Below are 16344 nucleotides of genomic sequence, written 5' to 3' on the forward strand. Positions count from 1 at the left end.
TGGGACAAATGGGACAAAAACTAGGGAGTGGTGACAAAGGCCCTCCCTTTGAAAGCAATCTAGGCTTTACGGCTTCCTAAATCTCTGTAAAGATGATGCTCATGCCCCAGCCCATTGTGCTGGGACAATGGCGACCCACGAAGTGAAGAGGTGTTGAATGGGAGACTTCTGTGGGCACGTGAAACTAGATCTCTCTACTCCAACTCTTGGCAAGCCACACTGACAATGAGAGAGGCTCTTGTGGAGGGGACCCATGCCACCATTTCTGCCACACGATATCTGTTCCAGAGGTGGCCTGAAAAGTCTCCAGCCTGTTCTCCAAAAACCCATGGGATTTGCCAGACACTGGTCAGTCAAGCATCAGATGCCTCCCATCTCCCGTCTAGCTAAGCAAATTGGAATTTATTCCCAGAGAGAAACTCAATGAGTTCCTATCCCAAGGGACTCAGCAGAAATCAAGAAAAGCTGGGTTTCTGGGATCTATCTCTTCCCGTCAGCCTCCTGCATTCTCAAGGCCGACATGTATGGGAGTTCTGACTGAACACTGCACAAAGGCACAGCGTGTCCTCCACTGCAGGGTGGACAGAAGAGACTGCATGTGCAGGTGTGGAGATTCTGGGCCCCCCAGCTGGGCCTGAGGCACAGACGCCCGTGGGCACACAAGACCATGCACACCTGGGAAAGTTGGATGCAGACCTGCTGGAAGCAGCGTGCACTCGAGGCAGCTGCTCTCCGACTCGAGCACGTCCTTGGCATCTTCAAGATCTTACCTCTCCCCTGCCCACCACTCTTGGAGCCTCAGGCCTCAAAACCTGACTAGATCCCCTCCCTTGGGGGCCAACAGAGGAGGCCTGGGGTGGGGCTGTGGCTGGCCACCTGTGCCCCTGGGCCTCGGGCAGGTGCAGGCTATTCATAGTCAGGCCTGCTGCCCTCAGAAGCTCTCCAGAGTAAACATGGACCATTGTGGAGTAAGATGCTTTTTTTTTTTTTTTCAGTTGGCAACAAAGACTGTTTTTTTTTTTTTCTAATTCACAGCCCTGAAAGTTCTGTTTCCCTGCCTCTTCTATTCATGGCTAAGGCTGAGGCTTTCCTTTTATCATAGGGCCCCAACCAGAAATTCTCTAAGCTTTTCCCTATTGGTACCATGACCATATACTATGACTGTTTGTCTGCTTTGTTTTCCCTCCCCTCTCTCTCTTCCCACCTTTGAAAGCCAGCTTCTCTTTCCTCTTGACCTTAATCAATCCTGTCCCCACGTCAAAGGTTTTTGTGACTGGGGTGACCCAGCCCATACGAGGCAAACTCATGCTTCTAGCCTCAGCTGCTAGAGCTCTTTCCATTTCAGCACAGATCTTACCCCCAGGTCCCTGGAATGAGGGGTCACCCTCACCACACACAACCCTCCAAACCTCCCATCCTGAAGTCAATGTCTGAGCTCTGTGTCAGAAACAAGCAAAAAAGAACCCAGCAACTACCAACCACATCAACACCACCTCCCTAGCTCGATGGGTACACTGTTTCTCTTCCTACGATGATGCCCAAAGAGGCGAGGAAAAATCCTTGACCTCTTCTGAAGGTCAAGGAAGTGCTCTGCACCTTGGAGGGTAAGAGCTTGTAAATGGAGTTTGTCTCGGGCACGTAGGCATAGAAGGACTAGTTCTTGGGGTCCCCATAGAGAATGCACATTTTTATGGCTGGCCACGTCACATGGCGGTCACCCCGTCCACTCGTCACCAGCTACCTGCTTCTGAAGCCAGCCACCTCTGTGAGAAGGTGAAGAGCAGTCGAGTCCCCTGAGGCCTGGGAGTCTGGAGACCGGTGACTCCCATGGGGCCACCTCCTTACCTGTGCCGAGGCTTTCCTTCTGTGAAATGCTGCCCCTTCTACCAGTAGGACTCTGTCATTTTATAAGAACCATCCCGCCACTGGACAAAGCAACACGCCACTGTGTAGGTGGACCCATCACAAAAGGGTTAGAGCATGAAGCCTGGAGTGGGACAACACTCTGTTTCCCTTAGGCCACGGGATTCCACTAATTAAGGTGATGTCGCTCTCAACCTGCCTGACCAGGGCTGGGATTACAAAAGGGCCTGGCCACGCCAGGGGCTTTGGGGACTCCAGGCTGGACAGGCCAGGTCTTAGTGCCAAGGCCCCCAGTCAGGGTACCTGGTACTTCCTTATTCCCTTTCAGGGCTGAGAGGGAGTCAGGCAAATGCCAACTGAATTTCATTTCTCTGTTGTTTCTGATGCAAAGAGCACTGTGCTAGAGCCTGTTGCCCGAACACATCGCTCTGGTCAGAAATGCAGGAATTGGGGAATCTTGGTAGAAAGGAGACGGGAGAGGTGAATGAGAGTCCGCTCCCTTCTGCCCATGGCCTGAAGTTTGGGTCACCCTTTGCAAGTGAAGGGGCTGAGCCCAGGAGGCATGACAACTCACGTGGCTCCTTTTGCTTTCTTCATCTCCCACAGACGTGATGACTGTCTCCGAGAAGACCGTTTGTCCAGTCTGGTTGTTGGTTACCTACGGCAGAGCAAGTACAGTGACTGTGAAACAGAAGGAATTCTGGGCAAATCCCACAAGCTGGTTTCTTTTTTCTTTCTTTCTTCTTCTTTTTTTTTTTTTAAGATTGTATTTATTTGACAGAGAGAGACACAGCAGAGAGGGAACACAGCTGGGGGAGTGGGAGAGGGAGAAGTAGGCGTCCTGCCCAGCAGGGAGCCCAATATGGGCCTCAATCCCAGGACCCTGGGATCATGACCTGAGCGAAAGGCGGTTGCTTAACGACTGAGCCACCCGGGCGCCCATTTTTCCGGCTTCCTGAGCCACAACAACTGCCCAAATCAACAGAATGCCTGCTCCCCATTTTATTTTGATTTTAGCTGCGGCCTCCAGGCGGATGGCCCCCCTCTCGGTACAGCCATCAGAAAAAAACAGCAGAGGGGCGCCTGGGTGGCTCAGTGGGTTAATCCTCAGCCTTCGGCTCAGGTCAAGATCTCAGGGTCTTGTGATCAGGCTCCACATGGAGCCCCACATCGGGCTCTCTGCTCAGCAGGGGGCCTGCTTCCTCCTCTCTGCCTGTGTCTCTGCCTACTTGTGATCTCTGTCAAATAAATAAATAAAATCTTAAAAAAAAAAAGAAACACAGCAGAGTCTCCCTCACAGGGTGGACGGACAGCGGAGGCTCTGCACAGAGCCTGGCATGCAGCAAACACTCAGCAGTAGCTGTTTCTACTGTTCTCAGGCTTATCACTCAGAACTCAACGGCAACAGCCTTTTCAACAACAACCCATCTGGGCGTCTCATCAAACGTCTTTCATGAGAAGCAAGAAGGTTTTAGCTAGAGCTGCCCCCGTCCTGATTCTGGCGACACAGTTCATCTAGGAAGTGCTTTACTTCAAAGGGAGGCACCCCTCCACCTGCTGTCTGCATCTGATGGTGTTTACCTACCGGCAGCAAACGCCTCTGGGCTGAGCCCCACACCCCACTCGCACCCCGCGCCATTCCTGCCCCATCCGAGGTCCTGTCCGTGGAATGCTAGTGCCAGTAATGAAGATCAGAAGGGACGTCTGCCCAGGAGGTAGGGGATCTGGGTTCTTTGAGCCTCGGCTCAGCTACCACCAACCACCTAATGTGTCACCAGGAGTAAGTCACTTCTCTGATTCACCCCGTCCTCATTTCTAGGTCATCTACAAAGTTCCTGCCAGCTCTAATAACACAAGGAAACTGTCCAAAACAGAGCAGAAACACAGCCTACTTTGTCACAGTGGACCAAATTCCAGTTCTCTGGAGATAAGGATCATGTCTTCACCAACATGCTTCAATACTTTGAGGCAAATAAATCCTCTCCCCCAACAAAGAGGCAGCATCCTTTTCCTCTCTGCCAGATTTTTGCCGAATTAACTGATGGGATATTTTTTTAAAATTCTATGGTCCTATACTGCAGGTACAGGTTGCAGGACTTCTAAGAGCCTTTATTATATTTATTTATTATACTAATGGGCATTTTCCTATCTCTAGGAGAAATAATTAAGATGTTTTCCGAACATATTTCACCACCGCCCAGCCCCTCGTGAAGCACCAAACAGACGGCCCGTAGAACCCACGGGGGAGCTGCTATGTGGCACTCATGACATAACTTTACCAGAAGAAACAGGAATAGAACCACCGGCTGTTGCAAGCACTTTTGTCGTTTACCGTGAGCTCTCAGGTACCGTAAGTCATCTGACCCCTATGCTACTGTCACATACGTACCGACTTCCCTATTTCCTAAATGCAGTTAGTGAGGGACATAAAATTTAAATGCTTTTTCAAAATCACACTAGTTACCGGCAGGATTCACCCCTGGGTTTCCCAACATGTACAAGAAGCAACCTTAAGCAGAGGCAAACCTGTTAGCTAATTATCGTCAAAGAGAAGGACTTAATATTGGTTTTGGCAAAAGTAAAACAAAGAGTTTTGGAAACATTCTTCAGGCCTCTGATGAGCAATGCTAAAGGACTGGTCAGCAGGTGACTTGTTCATTTATCTGGGGGCGAGGTGGAGGGTACACCCAGCTAACGCTGGGGACCGCGGGAAAAGTGCCACACAAAGGCTACTTTACAATCAAGGCAACGGCCCGTAAAAATCGACCCCCTTATGCTCCATGACACAGATATACTATTGTTTCAACCAAGTCATGACCTGGGCCCTTGAACAAAAGTGAGACCCTCTCGTTGGAGCCACTGGGCCTTGCACATATGGGCTGAGACGAGGTTTGAGGTCAAGCTCCTTGATGCTCACAGCAGAACGTCAACTCGATAGCCTCTACCTGTGACCCTGAATATTGGCACGTCAGACTCTTCGAGAGAAACCGGGTTCACGGGCTTTGCCCTCCTCGTCCTGCCTACGTCATGCCAGACACATCTCGTGCCACGGCGGGTTCAGGCTACGTGCCTCTGGATTTGCAACGTTTTCTTCTTCAAGTCGGGGGAGGAATGAGCCTGCTTGCTCCTCATGTTAGATACCAAACCAGGAGACACTGAGACATGGGGCAGGCTAGAAAAAACTCTGCTATAGAAATCTGAGTGGATAGCCAGCAAACAAATGTTCAGTCTTAATGGCAAAGGAGGCTTTCCCTCCCAAAGATGGAGTATAACCCATGTGAGCTCCTCCTGAGGAAACGGTGAGGATCTATTCAGCAAACATGGACTCTATTCCAACTCCCTGCTAAAACACCCATTAAAACCTATGAGATAAATGCCTCAAATTCAATACTAGAGAAGTCTCTCTCTAGACACTTGTTTGCACCCTTTTATCAAATGATAAAAACCCCCAACCATTCCTTTGCAATCAGATTGGCAGGCAGCCTAGAGTTAAATTTACTGCTTAAATGCAAAAGCAATTTAGGTTTCTGATATGCAGCTTTCCCTCTTAAATAGCTCCCTCACTCCCTCTGGTTTTTAATCTGTGTTTTACCAACCTCATTTGCATTTTTGGCTTGAGGATCCAATTTGTAAACAAGACCTTAGTTCTCTGATAGGACAGGAAGCTACGGAAAAGGGGAGGTGCTGGCTGTGGCCACACTTACCTTGTGAATTTCTCGGTGCACGTGGATGGTATTATTTCCCACCTTGGTTTCCGTGTTGGTCTCATTGTGATAGCTGGAAGGCAAGCTTGCCACATTCACTTCAGATGTTTTAGCTGCAGCTTCTTCTGCTTCCATCTATTAAATCAATGAACTTAATGAGCAAATTGTTTTCTCTTGATACAAATCAGTCCATTAGAAAAACAGAACCACCCTCTTCCTTTTCTGCAATTATAAATAATAGTAGTAGTAATAGTTCCTGTTAATTGCCCACCAGGATAAGACACTGCACTAAAAGTTTTACAACTATCATAGCCTTAGATCTCACAGCCTCCCTCGAAGGTAGGTGTGAATATACCCATTTTACAGTTGCAGAGAGTAAGGCTCAAGAAGACTGGATAACTTCCAGAGATTATCCGTGAAGGACATCGCTCATCATCAGGGCAATGCACATCAAAACCACAATCAGGTATCACCACACAGCTGTCAGAATGACTAAGATCAAACACACAAGAAACAACGAGCTTTGGCGAGGATGTGGAGAAAAAGGAACCCCCGTGCACTGCTGACTGAATGCAAACTTCTGCAGCCACTGTGGGAAACCAGAATGGAGGTTCCTCAAAAAATTAAAAATAGAATTACGATATAATCCAGTAATTCCACTACTGGGTATTTACCCAAAGAATACAAGAACACTAAGGTGAAGACGTCTGCACTGCTGTGTTTACTGGATTAGTTACAACAGCCCAACTATGGAAGCAAGCAGCCCATGTGTCCATCACCAGATGAATGTGCAGAGAGCATGTGGTATATAGATATGCAGGTACATATAACATGGAGTATTGCTCGGCCAGAAAAGGAATGAAATCTTGCCATTTACAAAACCATGGGTGGCTCCAGAGGGTATAATGCTAAGGGAAATAAGTCAGTCAGAGAAAGACAAATACCGGAGGATATCACTCATATGTAGAATCCAAGAAACAAAACAGATGAATAAAGAAAAAAAGAGATAAGAGAATAGACTCTTAACTATAGAAAACGAACAGATGGTCACCAGAGGGGAGGGGGTGAAACAGGTGAAGGGGATTAAGAGGACGCATATTGTGATGGGCACTATTTTTTTTTAAATTTTTTTATTTATTTGACAGAGAGAGATCACAAGTAGGCAGAGAGGCAGGCAGAGAGAGAGAGAGGAGGAAGCAGGCTCCCTGCCGAGCAGAGAACCCGATGCGGGACTTGATCCCAGGACCCTGAGATCATGACCTGAGCCGAAGGCAGCGGCTTAACCCACTGAGCCACCCAGGCGCCCGTGATGGGCACTATTTATTAAACACCATTAAACACCATTTATTGGAATTACAATTTTTAAAAGTCCACTGTAGTCTATTCAGAAGACACATTAAAAAGAAAAAAAAAGGACTGTCAGGGAAGGGCAGAGCTGGGATCTGAGCATGCTTCTGCTGAACAGTCTTGGCCCCTGACAGGGCTGCTGGGGCCCTGTCCCTCTCCCAGCAACCTAACCCGGAGGTCACCTGCATTCAGCTGCCTTTCATGCCAAGAACCAGTCTGGTCTCTCTCTGAGAGCCCTCTCTGGCTGCTCACTATGCACCGATGCTAGGGAGTTAACACCCCAAGAACTATCCTCAATCAGTGAGGGGCAGGCTATGAGGGTAAATACCCCAGCTCCCTCCCCACTCAAAGGGGCAGTCTCTCTCTGAGGACCCCCAGCAGAGCCTAGCAGTGACCTGCTCAGTAGCACAGCCTTTATTCCCTCTCTTCTCTTCCATCTTACTTTCCCATTTCCTCCTGGTGTTTCTGGGATCACTTCCCAAACACATTATTTGCTCCCAAGCCTTTGCTGCAGGGCCTGGTGGTGGTGGGCAGACCCCAACAGCCCCCAGGATGGCCCTTTCCCTGATACAGGTAGGGCCACAGCTATGTCTCCTTCCCATAGCTGTGGCCCTACCTGTATCAGGGAAAGGGTACAAGAGAGACCCTGGTAGAGGGCTGGCTGACTAGTTTCCAGGGCTCACCCTCCTCCTGCCTCTTCTTCCACATGTGTTCCCCTCTGGTGTCAGGTTTCTGAGGCTGCTGTTCTCAGATCCCCCGGGCTCATGAGCCCCCACGACACCTACACCAGATATATCTGTCAACCTGAAACTGTACCCAATTTCCCCTTGTGGATTTACTGCTACGCCCCACCCTGAGTGGGCAGTGGACAAAAGGACCAGCTCACAGCTGGGTGGACTCAGAAAGAGGCCACATCATGGACTAGTTGCACCAGTGAGACACTCTGTCTAGGAATTTAAAACAAGAGACACAAAGAGAAGTTCTAGTTCATGGCTGGCAGTTTTCCAATACTATCTTTGACTCTGGGCTATTTTTACTTCATAAAACTAATCTTCAAAAAGATTCTATTTTTTTTACAAAAATCACCATCTTCTATTCCCTCATGTACTAAATGAGGCACCTCTTTTCCTGTCTCTCCCAACTGGATTTGCTGAGCTGGGGTGGCTATGGGGAAGGAATTTCCATGTCTCCATGCAGCACAAAAACACTGAATAGAAGTGGGGAGTCTGGAAGACACAGAAGCTCAAATGATCAAACAAGGATTTGGTCAGTAACTGCTGTGTTTGACCCAGAGAGGACTGCAAGATGTCTGAAACTCGATCACTGGCTTCATCGTCATCACCACCATCTCCACCATCACCACCATCGCCATCATCACCACCATCATCACCATCACCATCATCATCATCACCATCACCACCATCGCCATCATCATCACCATCATCATCATCATCACCATCAACATCACCACCATCAACATCACCGCCATCACCACCATCTTTACCATCACCACCATCATCATCGTCACCATCATCATCATCACCAACACCATCACCACCATCATTACCATCATCACCATCATTATCACCACAGTGACAGCCTCCATGTTTGGGCATCATCTATGCCTGAGCCACTGCACCATAACTTCCATGGCTCCTTGGATATTCACAGCACCCCCACGAGGAAGGTGCTGTTGCCCTTACTCTGCAGATGAAGAGAATGAGGTGAAGAGGAGTGAAGGGACCTGCCTATGGTCACAACATCGTTAGTAGGAGGCGAAGCTCAGACAGAACTCAGGTTAGTCTGACTCCAGATTTTGGGCCTTGTCCAGTATGTGCTTCTGCTCTGCCTGAGAAGCTTATTCATTTACTGTGGAGAGAGCAGAGCCCTGCTACTAAACCTGTTTGAGGATGATTATGATGGCTTCTAGAAGCATGCCAGAGGTTCAAAAAATAGAAAAGAAAGGCCTCTGGGAGGAGGAGGCATGATTGAACTGGTCTCCAAGGACAGGTAGGATTTGAACAGAAAGGAGCCCAGAGGAGGCAAAGCTGTGGCCACGTGGACAAGAACGGTGTGTGTTGTGGGCTGGGGCACAGGGTCCGTGCTGGGCACGGGATAAAATGGCAGATGATGAAGGAGAGAGAGATTGACAGGCAGTTCTAAAGCAGAGGGTGTTGGCCTTGTTCTCAACCAGGAGAGTGCATCAGGGTCATACCTGAAACTATGAAACGGTATCTATCACAGATACATAACCAAGAGAGCTATGCCTATACATTACCACACACCAGATCCCTTCCCAGACCTGCTAAGTCAGAACTTCTGCAGGTGCAGGGGCACGTGGGTGGCTCAGTGGGTTAAAGCCTCTGCCTTCAGCTCAGGTCATATCTCAGAGTCCTGGGATAGAACCCCGCATCCGGCTTTCTGCTCAGCGGGGAGCCTGTTTCCCCCTGGCCCCCCCCCCCCCCCGCCTCTCTGCCTACTTGTGATCTCTCTGTCAAAAAAAAAAAAAAAAAAAAAATCTTAAAAAAAGAACTTCTGCGGGTGCAATCCAAGGTATTAAAGAGCTTCTCAAATGATTCTGAGGTATTCCCTCCCCTGCACTTGTCCCCAGGGAAAACCTTTGCTCCAAACCAAGCGAAGTTATAACAAGTTCTAAAGACTAGTTGGTAAATAATAAAGAGCCTGGAGAAGATAGAGAGGGGAGTGAGGGAACTGGCCAGAATGAGGTGTGGGAGTCGGAAGTCATACCTGGGGGAAGTGAGGACCTGCTAGGTAGCAGAGATTACAAATACTTCCAGGTGGGCCAAGCCCCTGAGAGCTAGCCACAAGGTCAGGCAAAAAGTTGCCCACAGCACGTCGGAAGCAAGTGCTAGGGCTCTGGAGTTAGGGAAGGTGGGGCCAAGTCCCAGCAGCTGTGACCCTGGGCAAGACACCAAGCGTCTCTCAACCCCAGCTTTCTCATTTGTGTAGTGGAGAAGGTCCTACTCTGCTGAGCGGATGCAAGAATTAAGGACCACGAAATCCAAGTGCCTGCCTCAGCACCTGGTACCCAGCACGGTACCAGCTGCGTGCTGGTACCTACAGAGTAGCTACTCTCCTAATGCTATCCTGGAAGAAAGCAGTTTTAGAAGAAGCTAGTTTGCTAGGGCATGTGCGGGTTGAAGGAGAAAAAAGAGACAGTAGATACCACGTGTTTGAAGAATTTGCTAAAAGAGTAGAGAAGAAGTGGAACGGAGCTAAGGCAGGAGACAGAATGAGCATGAGAAGGATTAAAAAAAACTTTTTTTAAGTAAGAGATATTGGCACATTTTGTGATAGAAAAGATACAGCTGGAAAAGGGTAAGAGACTAAGATACTACAGAGGCCATATCCAGAAGCAGAAGGGAATTTTTCATGCTTTTAAAAATTCCCATTGGAATCTGAATCCTCCAGTTTGGCTTTCAAATAACTGACAAGTTACCAAATCTGGAGTCTGCTTTGGGCTGAGCAGAGACTTCTTATAAAACCTCCTCCTTTTCAACCAGTGGTTATTTCAATAGAATGAGCTAATAGTTCTCTAATGGCACCACGAACTCAAAGTACAGTTTACAATGGAAATTTCAACCACAACTATTACGGCCACTAGCAAGAGAAACTTAAGCCCAAAGCAAGAGGAGTTGTTTCATAAAGGAGGAATGTGCATGTTATAAAATATGGCATTTATGGTTGGTTCACTCTGTGTGTTTGTTAAAGGGGTATAGTAGGAAAAATTGGAGAGATAAATTGAGGCTTGGTATTGGGGTTCTTTCTAGGGCTGGGTAAGGTGATTAAGAATATTCCAGAATATGTCAGTTATGGATATCACGGTGAGCAGGGGGAAGGGAGGAGAAGAAAGTGCTTTTATCCTCAGAACACATTTACCGGTAACATACAGAATATTAAGACTGGAAAGGAAGAACAGCCCAGATTGAACCATTTGAACACCGGCTTCCCCAAATAATGATCATACAAGCAGAGGATCTTTCCCTAAAGAGCAATCAGCAGCTTGAGTCAGCTGGAGTATTTAAAATGTCAGGCAGTTACTTGAAAGCAGATTCATGGCGCAACCATGTAAACAACCAATGCATCTGGCCTGGTCCTTTCCCCAGACAAGTAAATAGCAACTGTCCTGTGTTTATGAGATGGAAGGGACTTTCTGGAAGTCTCTTTTTAAAAAGTTAATACTAATCGCCACAGTCTCTTGAGACTCTGTGGTGTTTCTTGGTTGTCTCCACGCTGGTACTATTTAGAGGGTGATAATGGCAGCCTTTCTTTATCCAGATGGCAAGAACCTCCTGTAACCCTGACAACAGCCCCAGGGGGTGACTTATATTACACAATCTCACTTAACCCAATTTTAGATGGTCAGGTGACTTGCTTTACTTGCATCCTCATTTAAATCCCTCCTTATCCTAAAGGGAGTTGGGGGGAGGGAGACATTTCCTGGACCCCACCAGGAATGGCAGAGCTAGGATCCGCTGAAGGAAGGTTGATCCCCACAGCCTGTTCTGCCACGCAGGGGTCCAGCCTCTCTCAACTCACATCCACGGCCATCGAGGATGCTCTCTGGGGCTGGACCACTGAGGGGGACAGAAGTGACAGCCAGGAACTCTTCCTGGTGGCAAACTTCAACCAGCCCATCTTCAGAATCCAAGCAGAATGGCATCTGGAAGGAGGAAGCTGGGGCAATGGCTGAGCCAATGGGGAGGATTTCCATGGAGGAGATGTGCCATTCATGTCCTGCTGATCCCAAACTGCTCTAATCAATGAAGAGACCAGAGAGGCCCCCATGCCTCCTTCCTCTCCCTCAGCGAGAGCTACAAACAGAAGACTGTGTGGCACAAACAAGATCACAGAGAACAGAAACTTGGGAGCTGACCTCATCAGTCTCACTGGGAATCCATGAGCAGGCAAGAAAATCCTGGAACCCAGATAAGGAAACCAGATGACCCGCCCCGCCTCGGCACCAGAAGGATCACCAGAAGGATCACGAGCTCCAGTTAATAGGAAGGGGCAGGGCGCCTGGGTGGCTCAGTGGGTTAAGCCGCTGCCTTCGGCTCAGGTCATGATCTCAGGGTCCTGGGATCGAGTCCTGCATCGGGTTCTCTGCTCCGTGGGGAGCCTGCTTCCTCCTCTCTCTCTGCCTGCCTCTCTGCCTACTTGTGATCTCTCTGTGTCAAATGAATAAATAAAATCTTTAAAAAAAAAATAGGAAGGGGCAGAGTTAAGAGCTATGGGGGCCCATCTGACTCCCCTTTCACTTTAATTATTTCATGTCATGTCATGATTCTTTTGCTTTCACAGGAAACAATGTCTGTCCATGGGTTTTGGAATCTGGCCTGTCCAGTGGATGTTCACGACAGCTTCCCACACAACTGCCTCCCTATCCAGTGTCCCCCACTGCATACTCTATCAGTCTGCCTGCTCTGGGAGGCAGCAACGTCTCCCTGTAGACCAGAGCTAGAATTTGAGTCTCTGTCCCAGTGAAATGTGGAGAAGCAGGGGTGGGAAGACACCTCAGCCACGAGCCTGGATATCTGGTCTCTTGCTGACTCCTTCACTGGGATGGCTAGCTTCTCTCCAAAGACAGGCTGCAGCCAAAGCCAGGCACAATAGTGACCAGGCGCCCCAACCCCAGGCACCAGGGACAGCTCTGGACATCTGCTGAGGTGAGCTGAGGCAGCCGCCTCACCTGCTGGGGCAGCCCTGCCAACACCTAGGTGATCAGCCTAGAGGATGCTATCCATAGCCTCTGGTCCTAGGAGGCGACAGAAGAAAGAAGCCAGCCCAAGTTTTGCTAAGGTATCCGGTATCTGATGGTAAGAGCTACTGTATATTGCCCACCTATTCTACAACAGGTGCCCACACAGACCATGGCATTTAATTCTAACAGGAAACAGAAGAGGATGTTAAGGGACTTGCCCAATGTTACCCAGCTAGTGAGTGGCAGAAGAGGACCCCGAGCCTAGGACTGACTCCAAAGCACTGCTGGGGTGGAGTTGGGTGGCCATTCATACTGTCCACCACCACCACCACCACCCCCATCTGAAAATTCACACTGCTGGGATTTAGGATTCTGACTTTCCTTCTCTGCCTCACATGGCATTGGGGGAAGCCCAGACAGACCAGCAGCAAAGCTGTCTGGGCTTTTTGTCCCCGCACGGCATCCTAACTATGTCTTGGGAAGATGGCACAAACTCAAAGCCCAACGTACATGCTAGAACTTGAGATCCTTGGCCTCTCTGCAAAACCACAGAGCCCGAATATCAGGGGCCAGCAAGCATCCGCTTACAGAGGGGGCGGGGGGTGGGTAAATGCACACTTGAAGAAGACAATTGCGGGGTAGCGGCCAGCAGCGTGTAAACAGGTGGTGACCCTGGCTGCCCCTGAGTGAGCCCAGCCGGAGACTCTCGGTGAACAGGCTCAGATCCAGATCTTTCTGGCAGGAAGTCAGAATGAGGTGGGAGCTGAGCTCACCCTGCGCGACCAGCCGATCACTCCGAATCTGCAGCCGGCTCCTCCCGGCCCCTTCGCAGAACGGAGTACCCCGGCCAGCGCTCTAAGCGCGGCTTTCCCTAGGCCCCCCGCCGCCCCCACCAGGCGCTCCCCCGAACCCCAGCCCGCCAGACGCACCCACCTCCTCCACCGCGCTGCGCAGTTTGTGCTGCGTGTCCTCCATCAGCTCCTCAACCTCGCGGAACATCTCGTTGAGGGTGGCCTCCTCCTGCGGGTAGCTGAGAGCCGGGGCGGGCTCAACGGGCGCCGCGGTCGCTGTGGGAGCCGGCGCGGGGGCCGTGGGGACCGCCGCCGCCAGCAGCAGGCACAGCAGGGTGCCTACAAGCCGCCGCATCTCCGCTCTGCTCCTGCCGCCGCCGCCGCCTGCGTCCCGGAACCTGATCAGAGGCGCGCCGACCACCCCCTCGCCCGCCCCGCAGCCCCGCAGCCCCGCCCCGCGCCCCGGCCCGCCCCTGGCGCCCCTCTTCCCTGCACCCACCCTGGAGAAGACAAACCCGAGGGCCCTCCGGACGCGGCCCCCCGGCTCTGCTCCAGCCCCGCGCCCCCTCCCCTCCGCACCCCCACTCTTTCCTCGGGCCGGGGCTGAGCTCTGCCCCCATCCCCAGGGATAGCCTCCTCCCCGGAGCAGCAACAGAACCGAGTTCCCAACACCCGCGGCGACCCCGCTCACCCCCGCGCAGTCCCGGGTTCTAGCCCGGCCTCTCCACGACCAGATCCGAGTGCAGCTCTGGAGCCGCGACCCCACTCCCACCCCAGCCCCGTGCAGCCCACTCCGGGGCGATCCGAGCGCCCGTCGGCACCCTCCCCGCGGTGTCCGGACCCAGTCGAGAGTCCACCCCTCACCCGCCCAGGCGAGACCTAACAGAGCCCGCCCCGCCCCGCCCCCCCCCATTCCCCGCCACCGTCCCTCACCCACCGGACTGGACCGAGCTGTGCGCGGGCTGGACCTGCCAGACCTCGCCGGGACTCTGCCGCGAGCTGCGGGCACCGGAACGGGGGCGGGAGCGGCGCGGGGGCGGGGAGCGCGCGGGGATGCGGCAGCGCTGGTACCCAGCGATCCCGCAGCCCGCCCCGCCTGGCGGGAGGGGCTGCCGCCCGGACCCACGCCATTGGCCGCCGGCCGCCCGCGACCTCGCGCCGCAGGCCAGCTTCCTCCGCCTCTGCGAGCCGCCCCTTCCTTGCATCCCTCGGCCGCCGCCGCATCCCGGTCCATTGTCATTGGGGCCGGGATTCCCGCTATAGCTTATGGCGGATTCGGGGAGGGTGTGCTTCCCGCGGCCCCCTTGCCCTTCCCAAGCCATCCTCCGGCCCGCATGCAGGGCAAAGCCCCAGCCAATCAGCCTGGCGGCCAAAGACGGTCACTGGCTGGCCTTCATCCCCCTGCCATGCTTGACGCCTTACTCTGGCCAAAATAACCCACTTGTAGCTCCCGGAGCTCGTGAGAATGTCAGCGAGCTCCTCCAGGGCGACATAACAGTGGCTGAGAGCAGGCAGCGGCGGCCAGACTGCCTGGTGTGAATCCCAGCTCTGCTCCTTGCGACTTTACCAACCTGGCCAAGTCCCCAGATGTGTCTGCGTTCCGCTTAGCCCGAACGGAAAATGGAGGTTTAGTGTAGTGAGTGTACCTAGTAGTTAACGAGCATAACGCATGCAGGCGAGTGTGGGGCACGTGGTAAGTGGGAGATGTGAGCTAATCGTCGTGGGAACGCAACTTTGTCTTACTCATCGCAGTCTCCCCAGCATCTAGAACGAGGGGCACACACTGTTTTCTAACACTTTTAAAGATGTGAGTATCCAGAACAGGAAGCACTCACATATTTTTTTAATGAAGGAGTGTTTTCTTTCCCCCTACCCTAAAGATTTTATTTATTTATTTGAGAGAGTGACAGAGAAAGAGAAAGACAGAGAAGGAGGAGGAGGAGGAGCAAGGTGGTGGTGGGTGGGGGGGGGGGAGAAGCAGACGCCCTGCTGAGCAGGGAGCCTCCATGGGGCTAGATTCCATGACTCTGGGATCACTACCCAAGCTGCAGGCAGACGGTTAAGGAACTGAGCCACCCAGGCACCCCTAAATGAGTATTTCCTTAAACTTCCTTCTATTTCTCCCTAAAACTCTTTCTGTCTGGCGAGCTCTCCCTCCTTCTGTTGGTCTAGCTAACTCTTCCACATCTTTCAAGAGCTAGGAGTCTGTCCTGAGCTCTCCCAACTGCCTCCCATTTCTCCTCTGTTTCCCTTCCCATGTGCTAACCTATTGCCCCAGATTTGCCATGGTCCTACTAGTCCCTGGCCCATTTTCCCCGAGTGACCAGGAGGAGCCCCTCAATGACAGAGAATGACTTGCTCACCTTTGTGTCCCCACCACCAGAGCCATAATACACACTTGGCTCCTGAGAAATGCATGGGCTAATCAGCATAACAAGAGCTATTTTTTAAGAAAGTATTTATTTATTTATTTGAGATACAGTGACAGAGAGCATGAGAGAGAGCAAGAGAGAGTGAGCATGAGTGGGAGGGTGGAAGGGCAGAGGGAGAAGGAGAAGCAGACTCCCTGCTAAGTGGGGAGCCTGAGATGGGGCTCCATCCCAGGACCCCAGGATCATGACCTGAGCTGAAGGCAGATGCTTAACCCACTGAGCCACCCAGGCATCCCCAACAATAGCTATTCCTATTTTGAAATAGCAATACTTACTTAGTGCCATGTGTCAGGACAAAGTGTTAACTCACTGAATCTCAGACAGCCTCTGAGGTTGGTAGGACTATTTCTATTCCCATTTTACAAGTAAGGACACTTTCCTGAGGCCATGTAGCCATTAAGTGGTTGAACTGGGATTCGACCCCAGGAATCTGGTTCCAGAGTCTTCTTCCGCTCAACTCCTCTGCTCTAAACTGGCTGGGAGGT

General features: G+C 51.4%; 1 protein-coding gene across 4 annotated transcripts in view; it reads right to left on the minus strand.

The window, feature by feature from the left end:
• DKK3 (dickkopf WNT signaling pathway inhibitor 3) overlaps nt 1-15077 on the minus strand; it is a 46889-nt gene extending 31812 nt beyond the window's left edge. Inside the window, exons 1-4 of one of the 4 annotated variants that reach the window (XM_032358081.1) lie at nt 14999-15077; nt 13570-13811; nt 5568-5702; nt 2438-2521 (exon numbers count right to left, since the gene is read on the minus strand). In XM_032358081.1, the coding sequence (XP_032213972.1) occupies nt 2438-2521; nt 5568-5702; nt 13570-13782 (432 nt within the window). In that variant the 5' untranslated portion in view covers nt 13783-13811; nt 14999-15077. Of the gene's footprint in view, nt 1-2437; nt 2522-5567; nt 5703-13569; nt 13812-13942; nt 14018-14118; nt 14281-14364; nt 14531-14998 lie in introns of those variants that run through there. The other 3 variants (XM_032358079.1, XM_032358080.1, XM_032358082.1) reach the window with 3 other exon arrangements.
• Nucleotides 15078-16344: the final 1267 nt, after the last annotated feature.

This window comes from Mustela erminea, chromosome 9, assembly GCF_009829155.1.
Source record: "Mustela erminea isolate mMusErm1 chromosome 9, mMusErm1.Pri, whole genome shotgun sequence".
NCBI lineage: Eukaryota > Metazoa > Chordata > Mammalia > Carnivora > Mustelidae > Mustela > Mustela erminea.